The following is an 18,746-nucleotide window of genomic DNA, read 5'->3' as shown; positions in this document are numbered from 1 at the left end:
GAACCAGGAAAAGACCGAAGACGATGTTGCGAAGCTCCAGTAGTTCTTCTTGTCTCCACTTTGCCAGTTGTCGCGCCCTGGCTTAAAGTGGCGGCACTTGTGCGTGAAATGTGCGAGCAAAATCGAAAGAGGTGGTGTAGTGTTGTAGACTCTTGGAGCCACACAATTCACATGGACATGGACATCGCCAAGGCAACCAAACACTGCAGCTAAGCCCCACCTCCCATCTTCTGACCTCCTCCACAATGTGTGTGTCCTTCAGCTTAACTGCAACTGACTGATGGGCGTGGCGCGGTGTGCAACAGTTAATCATTGAGGTGGTGGCGGTACGGGGTCACATCTTAGATGAAATGGAAGGCATGGGTGCAACCAGGTTGACATTTCTGGGAGTGGCTTCCAGGAAAGGAGCGCTCAGGAAAGAGACTTTATAAACTATAAACTGTTGATTAAAGAACTGATCTTACAAGTAGTTCTGCTACACAAATGTATTAAAATTAGTTTTTTAAGTTAGGCAGTACTTTTCATATAGTTTTCCATTCACAATAAATTTCACTCCAAATATTATTACTCATCTAGAGATAGATTTAGCGCATATTTTTCCACTTAAATGAGTTACCGGTTTTCACATAGCAACTAAAAAGATTATCGTCTTCTATATTGTTTAATTAGCTATCCGGAGAGGTTGTGTTTTCTACCATATGTGAATAAGCTTCGATTCAGGTTGCCCCCTTTGTGACCCATCATCCCAACCACCCATATATGTACAATGCCAATCCCAACACGTGTCAATTGTGGCTCAGATTCGTTTGCTATTTTTCCTTGCTTTTTTTTTTTGCTTTTCCTCTGGGTTTGGGCTTCAAACACAAGCTTCGGGTCATTAAATAAAGCGACGGCCAATGCACACACACCGAGATACACACCCATATATATATACACAAATATATATACATATACAAGCGTAAACAGTCAGAGGACGAAGGACCCGGATGAAAAACCCCTTGTAAAAAGTACGAAGCGAATTATTTGCAAACAAAAGTGCGAGAAGGGGAAGTGATTTACTTTATCGATAGACATAAAACAATTTGGCTGCCTCTCAATGACAGTTCTCGTTCCTGCTCTCGTCGTCCTCGTCCACGTCCTTATACTCGTCCTTATCCTTCCTTCCTGCCATTCCACCCTAACATCTGTCATTTGTGTGTGCGCACATATCTTCGATTCCTTTTGTTTGGTTTTCTGGTTAAATTTTATAAGGCATAAAAATTACATTGGCCTTCTTCTCACTCGATTCTTTTTAAGGTGCTTGAGTAGAAAAATGCACCAAAGGACGACAGCGTACTTTAATATTTTAGTTAATATTTGTAAGTACAATTAGTATATATTAAAGAATAAACATTTACTAAAACAGTTTAAAAATATATTCTTTAGTATTGTTTACTTAAAAATATTAAAATTGTATAACTCTTGTTATTTATTACTTCATTAAATACTTTACTATTTTCTAATTTGTTGTGTGCTAAATTTGATGGTTTTCAGTAAATGTTTACTAAGAAAAATGTTTCTCTAATTATACGTTTTTTGTTTGTATAGTGTACACTGTGGACTTTATTTTTATTTTGCTTTCTCTGCTTCTCCTTCTATTTTCCACCTTGTTCACTTTTGCATACAAAATGAAAACAGGACTACCCAGCACTTCCTTCCTGCCCAAGAACCTGGTCGTTCTGGGTCCTAACTGTTGCTGATTTATGGTCTGACATAAGATGGGGGATGGGGTCGTCGGGGGAGGTGATGTTGGATGACTGTTTAGTTTGCATGTTGCTCTGCTCCTTTTCCCTTCAACTTTTACGTTCGGTGCCTTTGTAGCATTAAAATGACATAATAAAATGTATAATTTCGACATAAAAAATAAAATCCCCAGAGAGATTTCACTGCGTCCCAGGCTTCGGGCTTCTGGCTTCTGGCTTCTGCTATCTCTCACACATTCACCCTCCCTCACATACCGAACTTTGATTGCCGACTATACGTGTAGCATATCAATTAGGTGTGTGGGTCAATAGTTTAAGTGGGCCAATGATGGAGGTGAAAGAGCAAGGCAACCGAATGATGGGCCTTTCAGTTGGCATCATGGCCAAAAAAGGATTATGTATCATGCTTTTTGAGTGGTCATTTGAATCATCAGTTTAATGTATGTGTAACCCAGATGCGAACTAGTCCAAATATTTTGAAAGTGAACCAGTAAAGGGTAAACATTAGTATGGGAGACGTATTCTATTTTTAATAATGTCAAAAAGCATTCAGTTAAAAACTCCAACTTTCAATTGAAACTACAAATACAACATGTGGCAATATTATTGATTACACATTCAGACTCATTAGCTATTCTTTCCTCCAGCGATTCAATTGTAAATCAGTTAAGGAATGACAACTCAATAATTCGATTTACATCACCTTTAGATCATGCATAAAGCAAATTACCTTTTTGCCCCATCAACCAATCCGTTTAAGTGGGCTTCCTAAGCAGACTATTTTATATATATATATAGACTTATTCCACTCCTTGGCAACCACTTAGCTATTCATAACCGGCACACACAACCAGACAAATTTTAATAATTCAACTTTATAATGTGAACGCAACGGAGGAAAATCGCTTTTTGGCCAATGCCAAAGGCAGCGAATGATAGAAAGTCGGCCAAAAAGGGGGCCACCGAAATGCAATAGAATGTGGACAGCCCAGTGGGTGGTTGGGTGGCTGGGTTGCTTGGATGGTGGGTGGGTTCGTTAGGGGAAACCCACAAAAACCCAAAACTTGCGCGCGTGTGTGTGTCTGAATGCCACATAGGGTATAGCACAATTTCCCAGCAAGGTGGGAAAAGCCAGTAGGGAGGACACAAAGTGCAGTCGTAAGGGGGCTGAACACAGACGCCAGTGGTGGTGCAGGGGTAAACCGCGCTCTAGACACACATTAAAATTTCAATTTTGGAGAAATTAAAATTTTATCTGTTCGTTGAGAGTGTCGCACACGTTTTGTGCGCTTGTTGTTTTTGAGTTCTCATTCCCGAACCCTCAAACCAATATTCAGGCAGACAATAGTCATAAAATGACCAAGAACTTAAACAATAAATTGTCCACGTTTTTCTGTACCATTTAGATTAGACTCTATTAAAGCTAAGCTTTTAGAGTGATGCATTAAATTAATGCTTTTGTAGCTACTCAAAAAGTTGAAAGCTTAAATATAAAACGATTTTTCTTATATACAGTGGTAGTTAAAAGTATTTACATAAATCAATTGAAATAATGCTTAAGCACATTTGACCAATTCTAAACTATTTATATTAATTTGTATTTTATAACATCAAACTTTTACAAAAACTTATAAAACTGAGACCCTTATAAAACGTTTTGTAAAATCCGGGTTGAAATAATCCTAAAGGGGTTCAAAACAAAATTAATAAACTAATTGGGGTTAAAGTAAATGCCTTGTTCATAATGTATAGCAAAATAAAAAGTACCCTTTTACATTAAAGCTTTTCCGTCTGGGAAAATTGGGGCATCAAATGTGGGCTCAAGAGTTTTAGGGACCACTAAAGCCGAACTTTAAACCATCAGCCTTTCGTCCAGAAGGAAGTGGTCTAAAGAAATCTGTTATGGTTAAACTTTTGAATAAGAAAAAAAAAATACCAAGTTTTCGACAAATTGCAGCGAAAAGTGCACAATAGCTTAGCCATGGGGAAACAGTGCGTGGCGACGCCGGCAAAATGTACAACAAAAAACCGAAACACGAAGAAAGGAGGAGAGCGATCTAGAAAGAACCTTAAAGCGGAATTTTCCGTAATGCGATACGCTGTCCCCAGTTCTGTGTTATAAGTTAAGATATTTTGCTTAAATGTATATAAAATACTGACAACAAGCTGGGAAGACAGGCATACAACTGTAATTTTTGCTAGTGCGGATTGATGACATCCCTTTTTAATGGCTTTTAAATTAATCGTTTTGGTTCATGGGTTTTTTTTAACTAATTTCAAAAATGACCAATGCGAAATATCATATAAAATAGTTTATATGGTTGCCATAGTTACTAATCAAATAACTTTTAAGATACTTAATTACTTAATTAAAATGATAATAACCTAAAATGTGTTGCTACCAATTTGACATACCCTTTTCACTCCCAAAAGAACTGGGTATGAAAAAACTTAGATTTTTCTACTTTGCTCAAGGTGGGACAACAGAGGACAAGCCAGCGGAAAGGGGGGTGGTGGAGAAGGTGGATTTTCAGCCGTCTGTTGGTAGAAGAGCAGGCCAAGAAAACCCGCAAAACTTGGCAACGCTCTCTCGCTCTGTTTATTGCATGGCGCTAAAAGCAACTGGGGACCGTTTTTTCTTCTCCTTTTTCCGCTTTATTTTTTTTTTTTTGGTGGAACTGCTCTTTATACGTATCTATTATATGGATGTGCTAGTGCCTGTGCTGTTCTGTGCTTGCTTGTTTGTCTGTTTGTTTGTTTGTTTGTCTGCCTGTGTGAGCGCAGTAAATGTGGGCGTACAATTTTCAATTATACATTTTAGTGGCCGCAGCAGCTCATTGACAATAAAAAATGAGAAAATGAGGAAAAGAGCCGGAAAGAAAAGGGGTCGGTCGCAGAAATGAGAAAAGTTTTAACAGATCCGATTTGATGTCGTGTGCGTAGCATTTGGTATATTGTGAATGACGGACAGAGATTAAACTCGGTTCCTAGTCTTAAACTTATAAAGTTTTTTTTACCAATTTTTTTTTATTTCCTTTTTAAACGCTTGTTGTTCTTATTGACAGTTTTGACCTAAATTTTCTTTGAAACCTAGTTTTTCTTATCGCATATACAATCCATTCGTGCAAAATTAAATAAACAGGCATGTTAAAAAATGTACTTACCGTGGCTTAGTTAGTTTTTTCATATGAATATCCATATGGGGATCCAATCGATGCTGTTGCTGCAATTGTCTGCTGACTCATAGAAGGAAATCCCTCCGCCCTCATGGGCGTTGAGTTAATCCAAGGCCTCTGGACTTCGTTGCTGGGAAAACTGCGTATCCTTTTTCCAGTCCGACTTGATATATCCGACTCCTGGGGGTTTTCTTGTTGATTTTTCTTGTTGTGGGATGCTTTAGTTTGCGATGTCACTTGGGCACCACATTAGTTGTTGTTGTTAAATGTGATGCTATTGGCAGGTTGATAGCGTTGTTTAAATTTTAATTTTAACGTTTAACAATTTACTGAAATATTATTGATAATATTGCTCGATTCGCTGTTTGTTGAGGTTGTTGTTGTATTACATAGTTTTGTTTGGTTGTGTGGTGTTGTTTTTAGTTAAGCACTTGGGGCGCATTTATAAAATTTGTTATTCATTATTTAAACCTATGAATAATAGGATAATTTAATAATTTTAATATTGAAAATTTGTCATAATTCTCATTTTAATTAATATTTAGAATAATTTGTTGTAATTTGCACTTGTAATCCAATATTTGTTTTATGTTCAATATATGCTTGTCTATTTACCGATAAAGTAATTCTCTTAAAGTAATTCTCTTAAGTAATTGCGTTGGTTGATTTTGAAGCTGCTAAATTTTTGCGGATTGTAAAAATTGTTGGTTTTTCTGATGAAGGTAAGAAATATATATCTATATATTTATATGGTATATATATGTTATTGTAGCTGTAATATCGCTTGGCTACATTAAGGTTTGATTGCACCGTCAGAATATAACGCACTTTTTCCACGATTCTCTATCTTTCTTTCGTTTCCCGTTTGGTTTTTAATTCCCTTTGACCGTTGTATATATATGTATGTATGTTGTAAGTGCTATGGCTATGTATATGCATATGTATATAATGCGTGTATATATAAGAACTATTGGAAGGCGTACTTTTATAGGCTTGCTAAGTTCTGCTCAAAATTTTTACGCGTTTTTAAAGCTAATGGCTACGATTTCGTTAATGCAAGTGTGTTTAATTATTTTGTTTTCCTTTACTAAATGTTGAACTTTTTACTTTCGGTTTTTATGTATTATTTATTATTGCTTTTATTTGAGGCGGTTTTAATAATAAAGTTGGCTAGAAATGTGAAATGGATCTTTTAAGTAAATAAATCGAAGTTCTAAAGATGCATTTTAATAATGTGTCTTAAAGTTCGTTATGTAGGGCACAAATACTTTGGTTGAATAACCAAACCAATCGTGCGGTGATTTATTATTATTCGAAATTATAACGATTACAACTAAAAAACTTGAATTCGATTGCAAATTGGGAAATTCCATAAACCCGAAAAACCCCCCTTTTTGGGAAATAGACATCCAGCTGCAACAACATAATGTCCACAAAAGAAAACCACACGCAAGGACACACATACAAAGGCACATACTCGCTCGTGCTCTTCCTTTGCGTGTTCTCTTTGTCACTCTCCCAGCAACAGCTGTTGATCGCAATGGCAGCAAACACACTCATACTGATGCACTGATTACATGCACATAATGCTGATGGAAGAACAGCAGGTGTTAAATAAAAAATCAAAAATGTAGCGTACATAATGTCATAAAGACGCCAGATGAACGAGAAAATTATCGCGATGTATCTGCGTTTGTTGTTTTTTCTGTTTCTGCTTCTCGTTCATTCATTAGTTGTTGTGGTTGTTGTTGTTGGAAGAGCAAAAGCAAAAGGGCAACGCACCGCTTCAAAAAAAAATTTCCTTTCCTTTTTGGCGTTGCTTTTGCCTAACAACAAAAACAATGGAGAAGAAGATGGCAGTTCCGTTAACCAAAGCAAAGAGCGAACGAGAGAGTAAGCGTGCGATCGTGCGAGAAAAAGAGACTACACGAGTGAGAGAGAGAGCAAGAGAATCACACGGTCCAGGTCCAAAAGTGCCGTTTGAAAAATAAAATTGACAATAAAAAATGCGCATTTCACTTTTTTGCGCTCTCCTCTTTCGTACGTCTCTCTGTTCCGTTTTCTAGCCGATTGTTGTTGTTTTTTGTTTGCGAAAGCGAATTTGTTGTTGTTTTTGTTTTTGATCTGTTGATTTCCATTCGATTTGCATTGAAAATTAAGCTGACGAGCGAGCGAGACAGAGCGAGAGGGGGCGGGGTGGAAAGGGGACAGCACATGTGCTCCATTTTATCATTTGCACTCTTCACTTTTGAAACTTACGTTTTCAAAACTAAGATTACATTGGCTTTGAATTAAAATTTGCTTTTGCTTTTGCCTTTGCAATGTAGTATTGCCTTTTCTTTTTGCTATTGCCTCTGAACTTTGCTCACAGAAAAAACTTTGATTACACACACACACTTCTTAGATATACATATATATTTTATATAGATGGCAAGCACTTTTATTGGAATTTGATTGGGCGGCGCGCGGTTTTTAATTTTTTTTTCACATATTCCTTGGCTATTTTCGCTTTCAATTTTTTTACACGTCGCGACGGTTGCGTTCGACCGGCCTTTTTTCGCACTTTTTTTATGTATTTATTTTTATTTATTTATTTTGTTTTTGTCGAACGCGCGAGCAGCCGTCCGCTTCTTAACTTCCTAGCGCGTGAAAATTCGAAATTAAAACGTTTCCCAAAGAAAAAGAGTCGGTCGTCGGTCACCCAACAGAAAATCATCGTTTTCCTAACAGAAATGTTGATAGTGCTATAGCTTTACCGTTATTACTCGGCGTTTCGCTTGCTCGAACCGCATGCAACTCAAACGCAACACAAGAGAGCCGCTTCGAGCCCTCGAACCCAAACACAAACATAGTCAAACTAACTGTTAATAACATTTTCTGTACGCACTTAGCAGTGCCAAAGATCGTCTCCTATTTTAATTTATTTGATAATAAAGTTTTTTTGTACCATTCTTTTTTAAATATTTAGTCAAATTAATTAGCTAAGTGAGAATAAGATGGTCAAAGAACCACATAAAGAGAGAAAGACATATGGAAATTCGAATTTGAGACCGTGCGAACAACAAAAGAAAAAAAGAGCGCTCTTCTAGTGGTTTTCTTCTTCTTCTCATCGGCGTTTGCCTTTTGTTCGGATTTTTTTGTAATTTGACTTTATGAATCAATTTTAATGACGTCGTCACTTCATTTCAATAACAAGACAAACAAAGTGAGCCCGATCAGAAAAAATGTTTGAGTAAATTATAAACTCAAACAATATTTATACTTCTGAAATGTTGAAAAAATCCTACAAGACCTTTTTGAAATCATATATTTTATAAATGGTTTTTGATTGAATTGCAAAAGTCTTTGATAATAATCAGGGTTCGAAAATGTCTGGCTCACAAAACTTCTGGTCAAACATAACAAATTACCTTCTGCAAGGTGTACACAACAATTTAGTTCCACCATTAGTTCAAAAAGTTAAAGGTCAATAATTTCATCTGATAACGCCTAATTTCTGCAATTAATTCCGATATTAAATGAGTTTTTCATCATTAAGTGACACAGATATGTACATATTTATTGATCTGGTAAATAAGGTGACAAAGGAACTCGAAAAAAGGGAAATAAATTTCCAATAGCATTTCGCATGTATCCCCCTATCTTCATTAATCTTTTTTACGGAAGACTCCCCTGCCTTTATTCACATTGCACTCTAACAAGATTTTAGGAATCGAACAACCGGTTGGAATGCCTTACTACAAAGTAAGAGCGTTTTTAAGAAAAGAAAAGGTACATTAATTGCCGACGTGATTGAAATCATGTCGTGGAACCAATTCCAATTGAACCTCGAAGTGCACCAATTTCTCGAGAGAGTGGAATCTCCATCAAGTGGACTTTCTTATTTGTGAAAAATATATGGTTCAAAGATAGTTTAAACTGTTGGTAAAACTGCATTGGAATATTTTCTATTTATGCCAAAGATAACCAAGTTCGTTTCGTATTTATTTTCAAGTTTAAGAGAGATTGCTTGTCTTATCACTGAATTATTCGAAGATTATAATTTTTTGGTCAAAAAAAAGCGCAAACATAAATTTACCAGATTTTTCTGACGCCACGGGACAGGTTTATTTCATCAGTTGTGAAGGAAGTGCAGATTTTGTGACAAACACAATTACATTTACCATTTTCGATTATTTCTAATGGCTGCGCGATTGGACTATTGGAATGTCGGCTTTCAAACAATTAACAATTGTTCTTATCAGAATTTGCTTGAGGTGTGTGTGTGTGGAACTCTCGGGCTCTCCTCTTTGCTCTCTCCCCTTCCTATAGCATTCGCATTCTCTTTTTTTGGTTTTTCACTTGCCTTTAACCCTATATTTCAAGAAGCCTGATTGATAAATATATCTATAAATCTATCTATATATATAAATTTGTTAATTTCTGACTGTTTGTAAGACTTTTAAGGCAAACGCCTAAATAATTGATAAAAACAAAAAGCGAGCAAACCCAAACACACGCACGCACACAATTGTGGAAAGAGCGCGCGAGAGAGAGAGAGTGGCGGCATTGTCCGTCTGGCATTTTGACGTTTATTACTTTGCCTTTATTGTTGTTGCTGCTGCCTTTGCTTTTGCCTCTTTTTTTGCTGCCTTTGCGCGCGAATTCGCTGCGCATAGCAAATTAAAATTAAAAGTTTGCGAGAGCGAGAGAGAGCAACAAAAGCAGGGAAAAATAAATATCAAAATTAATTTCTTTTCGGCGTGGCGGGAGAGAGAGAGAGAGAGCCCCAGAAAAAGAGAGCACTACATGACGAACTTTTGACACATTTTGTTTATAACAATTGGCTCTTTTTGCACTTACCTCTTTCTCGTTTGCTTCAATTGTTTCTCCCTGGTGACTACAACTTAAAATTGATTTGTGTGCGAAATCAGAAATGTTTAAACATTATTTAACACAAATACGCTCGCGCTACACACACGTAGTAACTTGCTGTTGTTGTTGTGGTGGTGGTGGCAAAGCCTTGTTGTTTTTTGCCGATTTCAGCTCCCCGCTTTAAATATGTTTAGTTTCCATTACTTTTGATGTTGTTGTTTTTGTGTGGTATTAATAAAAAACGTACGCCAACTGCAGTCAAAGTCACTCACACACACACACGCACATACGGCACACGGCACACACAAACGCACGCACGCACACACACAGCAACTAGTAATTCTGCTGTGCGAAAGAGACAACATGAGAGCGCTTACGAAAAAATATTTGTTTGTGTAAGTTTCCCGGAAATTTCCCGATTTTTATCCGGAAAATGCACTGCTCGCTTTGGGCGCCGCGGTAGCCACTTAATTGTTAATTAATTTCATTGTTTTTAGCTGTGGTTTCTAAACGAAAATTAGTTGCGAGTTTTGTGTTGGTGCAGAGAAGAGAGAAAATACACATATCGTTATCGATTGCAGAGCTATCGATACGGAGCTATCGCCCAGCTGATTGGCGATCAGCTGTGCGGCGATACGTCTAGTGTTGGATACTATCGGGCTTCTCTGTTGCTGGAAAACTTTGGGATTTTTCGTGGTATTAACTTCTTAATTACTATTGAATAAAATCATTTGTTTGAATGGTCTTGTTGTGATATATTTTTTTGCATGATTTGTGTTTTATTTTTTTTTCATAAGAAGTAATGATTTTTTCTGCAATAACGGCATTGGGGCTCCGTTTGGCATTGTTAAAAAACATTCACTTGAAATTACATACGTATCTGGATTTTAGCGCATGATTTGAAACTATTATTTAAACAATAATATGCCATTTACGACTTTACTGGTTTATTTGAATTTTTTTGAGGCACTTTCAGATCTATTCATAATTTTGATTTTGCTAATGCATTCTGTGGTAATTGTAAGTGTAATGATGCAATTAAAAAAAGTTAGGTAAATATTGAAATGGATTTTGGTTATCTTTAAAAACCTGGATCCGATATATTTGGGTCATAGAAAAAGTAACAATAACACCTTTAGAAGTTCATTATATATAACTTTTTTTATTTTGAAGGAACAGCTAATTAAAAGTTCAGTTTTTTGTATCTACTATTTATTTTAATAATGCAACATTCAAATTAAATAAAGCAATTCACGATTTTTATCCGAGTTATCTTCCATATTGTACGATTTCTCTAATATTTAAATAACTAACCTTATATTATTTGAACATATCTTGCAGCCCTGAAAACCTTCCCTGTGTGACCGTACTCCGTTGATAACGAACAGCTGACAGGGCTGCCGCATATAAGTGAGCGGGTGGTAAATAAATGTTTTTAGTTTTTTTTAAGACGCCATTCAGCGCGTTCGCTTGCGTTCATAGTTATTTCAGCAGGCGCGCCCATTAGATTAGTTATTAGATCGACATTAGTGCGTTCCGCTCGGTGATCGCTGAAATAGTCGAAAATAAAACAACACTGCTTGCAACTAATCTAAACTCTCGTGTATTTACATAATTAAGTAAAGACAACAACATGACGAACCCCGATGTGCGAAAGAGAAAAGTAAGCCAAAGGTTAAAAGGGTAATAAAAGCGCACATTTTATGCCAATTTCATGGCGCTCACACATACAAACGTGCCAGCGCACACACACATTAACACTGCAATTTGTTGATCTTTTGACGCGGAAGCAAAAAATCAAATGACTAGCTAAATAATGGTTTCAAGTTCTGTTCGATTGTGCCAATTTTTATTTCAAATTGTGTTTTACAACCAACTTACATATACAAAGTATTTAAATATACACACGGGTCTGCCAAACAGGTTTTCTCAACATTATGCAAATTTAATTTGATTAGAAAATAACGTTTATACATATCAGGAACATGCCGCCTGGTACAAAATGATTTTTTAATCTACATATATGTATGTATGTATATGTACATGTTTTGGATTTGTTTTCGAGCCGGCCGGTTTATCTTTGAATATTTGTAGGGTGGCCAGGCTGTGCGATGTTCTCGCTTGCAAGGTCATTAAGGGGCTGCAAAAAACAAAAAAAAAAAAAACAAAAAAAAGACAAACAACAATTGAGTTGGCAACCGTTCCTGAATCTCGCTAGACAACTTTTCAATTGCTTTCTCGGAACCTCAAATATCTTAGACTTTCTCGAAACCTTAAAGAGCATAGATACACACGACGATTTTGTTTTGGGGCGATCGGATCGTTTGGATCATTTGGTTGCATCGCATGTGGGTGGAAAACAGGATGGGGCCAAACCGGAACAGGTTGCAAGTGAGTGCAAGAGTGTGAACGTGGCCTTAACTCTCATGCGTGGCTCTATACGGTACTCGGTTGGCAATATTACAGATAATGGCTAGTTAGCGTCAAGGCAATCATAAGTATTGCTATTGCTGTGTTTCCAAAATCTGTATGCTACAACCCCTAATAGCTACCCGCATAAATAAAGTTCAGTTAGTTCATGTACTATAAGTCATAAGGGTCGGTTAAGTAAGCACTCTAACCCGATTTAAAAAGAAAACAAATTGGAAAAAATTGTAATCTATTATACTTTTTAGAGTGGATACAAGTATATTTAAAAAAAAATCATTACACTTCCATATATCTCAAAGATTTGTATGTGATAAAGGTTGACTTAGAATCAACATTACTTAAATTTTGCTGTCTTAATTTGAGGCATATATTTTATTTAGCTATTATCATTTGCAAAATGGCAAAAACTATACTTAATGGGAACTAAAATATTTACTTTAACTATCTTAAAAATTAAAAGCAACAAAAGTAAATATCTGACGGTAAATATTCCTGGGCGGTGAAATAAAGTAATCGTTTTGCGATTATCTCACAGACCCGATTAAAGCATTCCCCAATGAATATGCATTTCTTGATAAGAATTAAAAAGCATTTCATAGTTGGGTTCTTACTCATTGTGGATCGGCACAAAAGTCGCCCACGTCCTCAGTTATCAGATAATTTATTGATTACAGTAGCGTGCCATTTGAAACATATGCGATAAGTTCACAGCCTGAATGTTTGATGAACACTGCGTTATTATTCCATCAATGTAATTGCTTGGAAGCTAAATATATTATATGCTAATGGCTGTACCTATGTATATAGTCGCCCCTGTCAACTCCATTAACTGCTTAACCAAATATACTTTTAGTCCCTAGTTTGTTTTGTTTTTTTTTTATTGCCTATAGCTATAGCTATTTTTGCGTCAGCCACTTACCAATAACGAAACATTTGTTTAAACAATACGAATTTCATCAGGTTTGTTTGCGGCCCCTACATTACTACTTAGGAAACCTAAAAGATGGCTTTTTGTGCTCCACTTATGATTGTTGCTAATGGTATTCAGGCATGGTTGTCGTAGCCAAACTGAAAACTGATTGCGTCTTATCGTTTGTCATATCGCAAGAGTGTAAGTTGATAAGACTGCCCTCTAGACTCTATTTAAATGGACACTGCTGTGCGGTTAGCAAAATGAGTAATTTAGCATGACTTTGAATTTTGAGAAGGCCCTGTTTTTGACCGTTAGCTAGAGATTATTAATTTCAAAGAGCCAATGCAAATTTTATGTAGGCAGATACAGAGATTTTTAATTATTTTGCTGATTTTATTAGCTTTCTTTTTCTGGCCCAAAACAGGTTTATATTAATAAGTACTAACAGAGCTCATGTTAACAACGATTGATCCAAAAAAGAGTCGAAGCTTTAAGTTTTGCTGATAAATTTAATATGCTAAAAAGTTTAATAAAATAAATTTAAATGAAGAAATAAAAACACGTCAAAAGTCGAATTAAACCGTTACATTCCATGCAACGGTTTTTTGGCCTTTACCGTTGTTTAAGCTGTGCTGTAGCCCTGGTTAACGTTATCGATGAGCTTATCTCCGCACCCCTGGCACATGTGAACGATAAAAGCCCACAGTAGAATATGAAAAAAAAAATGGAAACATAATCATTGACATTTCAAGAGATAGCAAATAGAATAGCCTGCGTGTTAATATTTAAAGAGCAAACAACTGAAATGTGTTTCAACCAAGTCACCGGCAATGCATAAATGTTGTGGCATAGCAGGCAACGAAACGAGCCATGAAATACGAATATAAACTGGTAGACCACAAATATTTTAGCCAACAATATCACTAAAAATACTTCATTCTCCAACCGAGACTAATTGAATGTCACATGTTTCAGCTGGCCACGGATGAGAAGCCGCCGCGGCGGAAAAGCAGTGGATCCCCAAATGTCGGCAATGGTGGAAACCGCGGTCCCAGCGGCCTCAAGATCTCCTTCCTGTGCCTGGTCATCTCCGTCATCCTGCTGCTCTTTGTGTTCGGTGTGTACCATTTGTATTATGTAAAAGAAAATGTTGTCTCGAAACCTGTACTAACTAAACCCTCTGAATTTCCCACTGTTACCGTGCGCTACGCCAATGTGGAACCTCATTTTTCGCCTCCTGTTCGCCATGTTGTAATCAAAAAACCATCAACCACACAACCATCAACCACGGACAATGATGCAGGCTTCGTCTCCGAGAATGCCAGTCCGTATCTGGCCCGTTTGGCCTCCAAGTTCGGCTACAGCAAGGTTCAGTATGCGGCCATTATAGATGCCGGATCCACGGGCAGCCGTGTCTTGGCCTACAAGTTCAATCGCAGCTTTATCGACAACAAACTGGTGCTCTACGAGGAGCTGTTCAAGGAGCGCAAGCCGGGCCTGAGCTCCTTTGCGGATAATCCCGCCGAGGGTGCCCACTCGATTAAACTGCTGCTGGATGAAGCCCGAGCCTTCATACCCAAGGAGCACTGGTCGTCCACGCCGCTGGTCCTGAAGGCCACAGCTGGCCTGAGACTTTTGCCGGCCAGCAAGGCCGAAAATATCCTAAATGCCGTCCGAGATCTCTTCGCCAAGTCCGAGTTCAGTGTGGATATGGATGCCGTTGAGATTATGGATGGCACGGACGAGGGCATCTTCAGCTGGTTTACCGTGAACTTCCTGTTGGGCCGCCTGTCCAAGACGAATCAGGCGGCTGCCCTGGACTTGGGCGGCGGCAGCACACAGGTTACCTTCTCGCCAACGGATCCGGAACAGGTGCCCGTGTACGATAAGTACATGCACGAGGTGGTGACCTCCAGCAAGAAGATCAATGTGTTCACGCACAGCTATCTGGGACTGGGATTGATGGCCGCCCGCCATGCCGTCTTCACGCATGGCTACAAGAAGGAGGATTCGGTGCTGGAGAGTGTCTGTGTGAATCCGATAATAGCCAATCGTACGTGGACGTACGGAAATGTGCAGTACAAGGTCAGTGGCAAGGAGAACGGCAAGTCGAGTGCCGAGCAGCCTATTGTGGACTTTGATGCGTGCTTGGAGCTGGTTAAGAGCAAGGTGATGCCACTGGTCAAGCCCAAGCCGTTCACTTTGAAGCAGCATGCGGTGGCGGCTTTTAGTTACTACTTTGAGCGTGCCATCGAGTCGGGACTGGTGGATCCTCTGGCTGGTGGAGAGACCACAGTGGAGGCTTACCGCAAGAAGGCCCAGGAGATCTGCGCCATCCCCAATGATGAGCAGCCCTTCATGTGCTTTGACCTCACCTTTATCTCAACACTGCTGCGCGAAGGATTTGGCCTCAACGATGGCAAGAAGATTAAGGTGAGTCTATCATTGTCCAAAGAGTGTTTGTTTTACTCTCTAACTGGAATTTTTTTTACAGCTTTACAAGAAAATAGATGGCCACGAAATCTCATGGGCCTTGGGCTGTGCATATAATGTATTGACTAGCGATGAAAAATTCAGCAATTCCTAATGCTCCTCCATTAGTCCGTAGTTGATGAAATACATTTTAACAAAGATTGTTAGCTGAAATTGTTTATAGAGTGCCTTAGACGTGCATCGAGTATACTACAATCACAATGCAACACAACACAACACACTTCACGATACCGACCCAAAAAACACTCGGACATTGCCTAACTACATACATGTATGTGGGGTCGATTAATATTTGTTTGTGCTCTGTAAAATTCATTTCAATTGTCGCTAATTGAAGCTAACCCACACACGGTGTCAACACTTACACTTAGCGTTTAGTTTTTAATTCCAATTTTGTGTGATTCGCCATTTTCGTAATGCAATTTTTTGCCAAGATCTTAACTATTTAGTCTTTATACTGGTATCCTCATGTACATAAATTTACACTTCGATATGTATTTACCTAATATATATATATATATATATATAACGTCCTAGACAATTAGCGCGAACATTTCAATTTGTTTTTCACATATGCAAATGTTAGTTTAATTATTTTTGCAAATAAATCAAATGTTAACTGATCTTATATGGTTTTTGTGATTATTTTGGTGGGTTCTCGTTATGGTTTTATTACATAGCACATATGCAAATAAAGAAGGGTTTCATATGGCTTGCTGTAATAAAATAAAATATTTATTTAATGATTTTAATTCGTTATACAAAATATATTAATCATAGCTTATCGAGGGGATACATTCTGAGTAAATGCACAACGAAGTTAAAGAGCATTGAGTACGTGCAAGGGTTAACATATTCCTGCGGTGGAATTTTGGTCTTTTTTTATACAAATAAAACTAAGTGGGGTTCGTGTGGAAATACGGCAGAGGTCTGTTCTGATTATTCGCTACATATTGGCTATGACTGCTGTCCCAAAGTGACCCTATGGTCTTGCCAATCGCTGCGGTTCTATGCCCAGCCGATCGATGATGTACTGCGGCATGCAAAGCGTTGGATTAATGGCCTTCAGGCCGGAATGTCCCAGCAGCGAGAGGCCACCGATGCCAAAGAGCGTGTGGAAGATGTCGGGCATGTTGCCAGTGCGATCGGAGAATCCGCCCGTCTCCGTGTCCTGGCAAGACAGGATGAACTGTTGCAGCTTCTCGGAGCTGATCCAGTGCAGGCGACCCATGATGGTCAGCGAGGCGAGCACCCACCATGAGTAGCACACGTCGGGCAGCTTCTCGGGTCGGCCATTTAAGCCGCCCGAGGGCAACTGCCGTTCGCAGAGCCACCAGCCCAACTTGTCCACGTCGAGCAGGTGCAGGCGATGGGTCAGCGAGAAAAAGCCCACACAGCAGTAAATAAGACCTATGGAAAGATAAGTAGGTTTAAATTGGTATTTTTTTTGATAGGACCGCTTTTGAGAATCGCTTTTGGTACACTTATAAAACTTTATTTTTGAAGATACTTTTTAAGTCACTTTGTCGACAAAAACTAAATTTAATGAAAATGATAAATGAACCTGACTGTATGTGCTGTCTAAAAATGTGAGGTATCATTGGCTTGCAAATATTTTAAGGTCATTTACCTTCGTCTTATTAAAACATACGGGTCTAAAGAATTCGCGGGTATTGTAATATATATAGAAACTAGAGTTTTGCCATAATACTACCGAAAACTATTTTATTCTTAAAATTTTATGGATAATTCTAAGCTGATAGGCGTAATGAACCTTAAATGTGATCTGATACATAAATTTAAGGAAGATGAAGATCGTCCTTTCTAAAACCTACGGGTCAATGGTTCACGAGAATCGTAAATACAATTGGAATCTTAATACAATTGGAGTTTCGTCATGACTCTATAGGAAACTATCTATATTTATAAAAAAAACTCCCTCAAAATGTAGATGAAAAACTTTTCTGCCAGTGCTCTTTGAAAAAGGAAAGATTATTAATAATTGAAAAGTTTAAATTGAAATGATATTGAGTACGGGCCAAGGAAAAAGAGCTGGGCCTTGGTGACGTGACTCACCCGCATGCGATTCAGCGCCCGGCTTGGATCCAAATCCTCCGTCCGTCTGGTTGCAGCAGGACAGCACGAACTTGACCGCCTTGTCCACGTCGATGGTCTGATCCATTCGCCCGAGGAGCGTCAGAGTGGCCACCGAACAGAAGCTGAACCTGGTGTCCACCTCGCCCCACTTGTCGCCAAAGAAGCTGCCATCGGGCTGCTGCAGTCCCACCACAAAACGCACCACCGCCTCGCAGTCGATCTCGTCGAGGGCGTCGTAGGTGCACAGGATTTGGACCGCCGACAGGGTGTACAGCAAGTGGGGATCGTGTCCCTCGCATGGGGCGAATCCTCCAGTTGTCGGGCACTGACATCGCTTCACAAACTCAATGATGGACTTCCGTTCCAGCCGGTCCAGCTGGCCCATTATGTCCAGGGCCGTGGTGCCCCAATAGATGCCCGACATGCGCAGGAACTCGGTCATGCAGTACTCGTAGTCATCCTCCTGCTTTCCATGATTCTCGATGTACTCCACATGCTTCCAGAACTCCAGTTTCTGGACACCATCCGCATCACCGCCACCGCCGACGCCTTCGCCACTCGAGGGCTTTACGAAGGTCGTGAAGTCCATCGCTGATTGGTCTCAATTGAATCGGATGGTTGGGATCCTCCTCTACTCAATGTTTCGCTTGATTAACTGAATTAATTAGGCAGGAATAGTTCTGCGAACAAACAAATACCAAACAGAAGCGAATCAACGGCAGCTGATTCATCTGCGCGATGGTTGGCAACGCGGCGGTGGCTTATCAAACAGCTGATGGGGGCAAAGGCGTAGTAAAATGGGGGTTAATAGCGGTAATAAAATGTAATAGGCTTTCTCAAAAAGAAATGTTTAAGTCGAAATGTTTAAAGTAGTGTAGTGTATTGTTTTTTTAAATTCAAACGTAGTCAAGGGGATGATTTTTAAGCACGAATGTCGAAATGTGTAAACTAGAGATACTTCTGAACTTTTAAATCCAAATTTTTTGATATTTGTTTAAATAAAAAAACTTTTGATTTATTGTTTTGATATTCCAAACGTAT

The 18,746-nt window shown here is 38.6% G+C and overlaps 3 protein-coding genes across 9 annotated transcripts in view; 1 reads left to right on the top strand and 2 right to left on the bottom strand.

The window, feature by feature from the left end:
- Positions 1-10,343, bottom strand: part of LOC108138762 (AF4/FMR2 family member lilli) — a 72,520-nt gene extending 62,177 nt beyond the window's left edge. For 2 of the 4 annotated variants that reach the window (XM_017261172.2, XM_041710552.1), the window contains exons 1-2: positions 9,761-10,343; positions 4,907-5,389 (exon numbers count right to left, since the gene is read on the bottom strand). Coding sequence is in view for 1 of the 4 variants with exons in the window: in XM_041710552.1 (XP_041566486.1) it covers positions 4,907-4,941 (35 nt within the window). In the remaining 3 variants the exon portion in view is untranslated. Of the gene's footprint in view, positions 1-4,906; positions 5,441-7,177; positions 7,635-9,760 lie in introns of those variants that run through there. The other 2 variants (XM_017261171.2, XM_017261170.2) reach the window with 2 other exon arrangements.
- An 862-nt stretch (positions 10,344-11,205) lies between these two features.
- LOC108138918 (ectonucleoside triphosphate diphosphohydrolase 5) lies at positions 11,206-16,236 on the top strand. Of its 4 annotated transcripts, none has more exons than XM_017261482.2 (4): positions 11,207-11,435; positions 14,091-14,232; positions 14,419-15,548; positions 15,610-16,236. In XM_017261482.2, exons 1-4 carry the CDS (start codon positions 11,406-11,408, stop codon positions 15,700-15,702), a joined length of 1,395 nt encoding a protein of 464 aa, XP_017116971.1. In that variant the 5' UTR covers positions 11,207-11,405; the 3' UTR covers positions 15,703-16,236. The 4 variants fall into 4 exon arrangements, with proteins under 4 accessions (XP_017116969.1, XP_017116971.1, XP_017116970.1 ...); XM_017261481.2 differs by lacking the exon at positions 11,207-11,435 and adding an exon at positions 12,122-12,163; XM_017261483.2 differs by lacking the exon at positions 11,207-11,435 and adding an exon at positions 13,811-14,006.
- Positions 16,237-16,321: 85 nt separating this feature from the next.
- LOC108138919 (geranylgeranyl transferase type-2 subunit beta) lies at positions 16,322-18,452 on the bottom strand. The gene is made up of 2 exons (XM_017261484.2): positions 17,685-18,452; positions 16,322-17,018 (listed from the first exon to the last, which is right to left on the bottom strand). The coding sequence occupies exons 1-2, from the start codon at positions 18,292-18,294 to the stop codon at positions 16,591-16,593; spliced, it is 1,038 nt and encodes a 345-aa protein (XP_017116973.1). The 5' UTR covers positions 18,295-18,452; the 3' UTR covers positions 16,322-16,590.
- Between the last annotated feature and the right edge of the window lie 294 nt (positions 18,453-18,746).

Source organism: Drosophila elegans, unplaced genomic scaffold, assembly GCF_018152505.1.
Source record: "Drosophila elegans isolate 14027-0461.03 unplaced genomic scaffold, ASM1815250v1 contig_814, whole genome shotgun sequence".
NCBI classification, from domain to species: domain Eukaryota; kingdom Metazoa; phylum Arthropoda; class Insecta; order Diptera; family Drosophilidae; genus Drosophila; species Drosophila elegans.
The sequence above is the reverse complement of the archived record's forward strand: the minus strand, read 5'-3'. Positions and strand labels throughout refer to the sequence as shown.

Excerpts from the sequence above, each read along its gene's own strand:
- LOC108138918 (XM_017261480.2), top strand. The coding sequence starts at position 11,406 with ATGACGAACCCCGATGTGCGAAAGAGAAAA. Across the intron at positions 11,436-14,090 it reads CCGATGTGCGAAAGAGAAAA|CTGGCCACGGATGAGAAGCC; the intron begins GTAAGCCAAAGG and ends CACATGTTTCAG. Across the intron at positions 15,549-15,609 it reads ACGATGGCAAGAAGATTAAG|CTTTACAAGAAAATAGATGG; the intron begins GTGAGTCTATCA and ends TTTTTTTTACAG.
- LOC108138919 (XM_017261484.2), bottom strand. The coding sequence starts at position 18,294 with ATGGACTTCACGACCTTCGTAAAGCCCTCGAGTGGCGAAGGCGTCGGC. Across the intron at positions 17,019-17,684 it reads GGGCGCTGAATCGCATGCGG|GTCTTATTTACTGCTGTGTG; the intron begins GTGAGTCACGTC and ends ATCTTTCCATAG.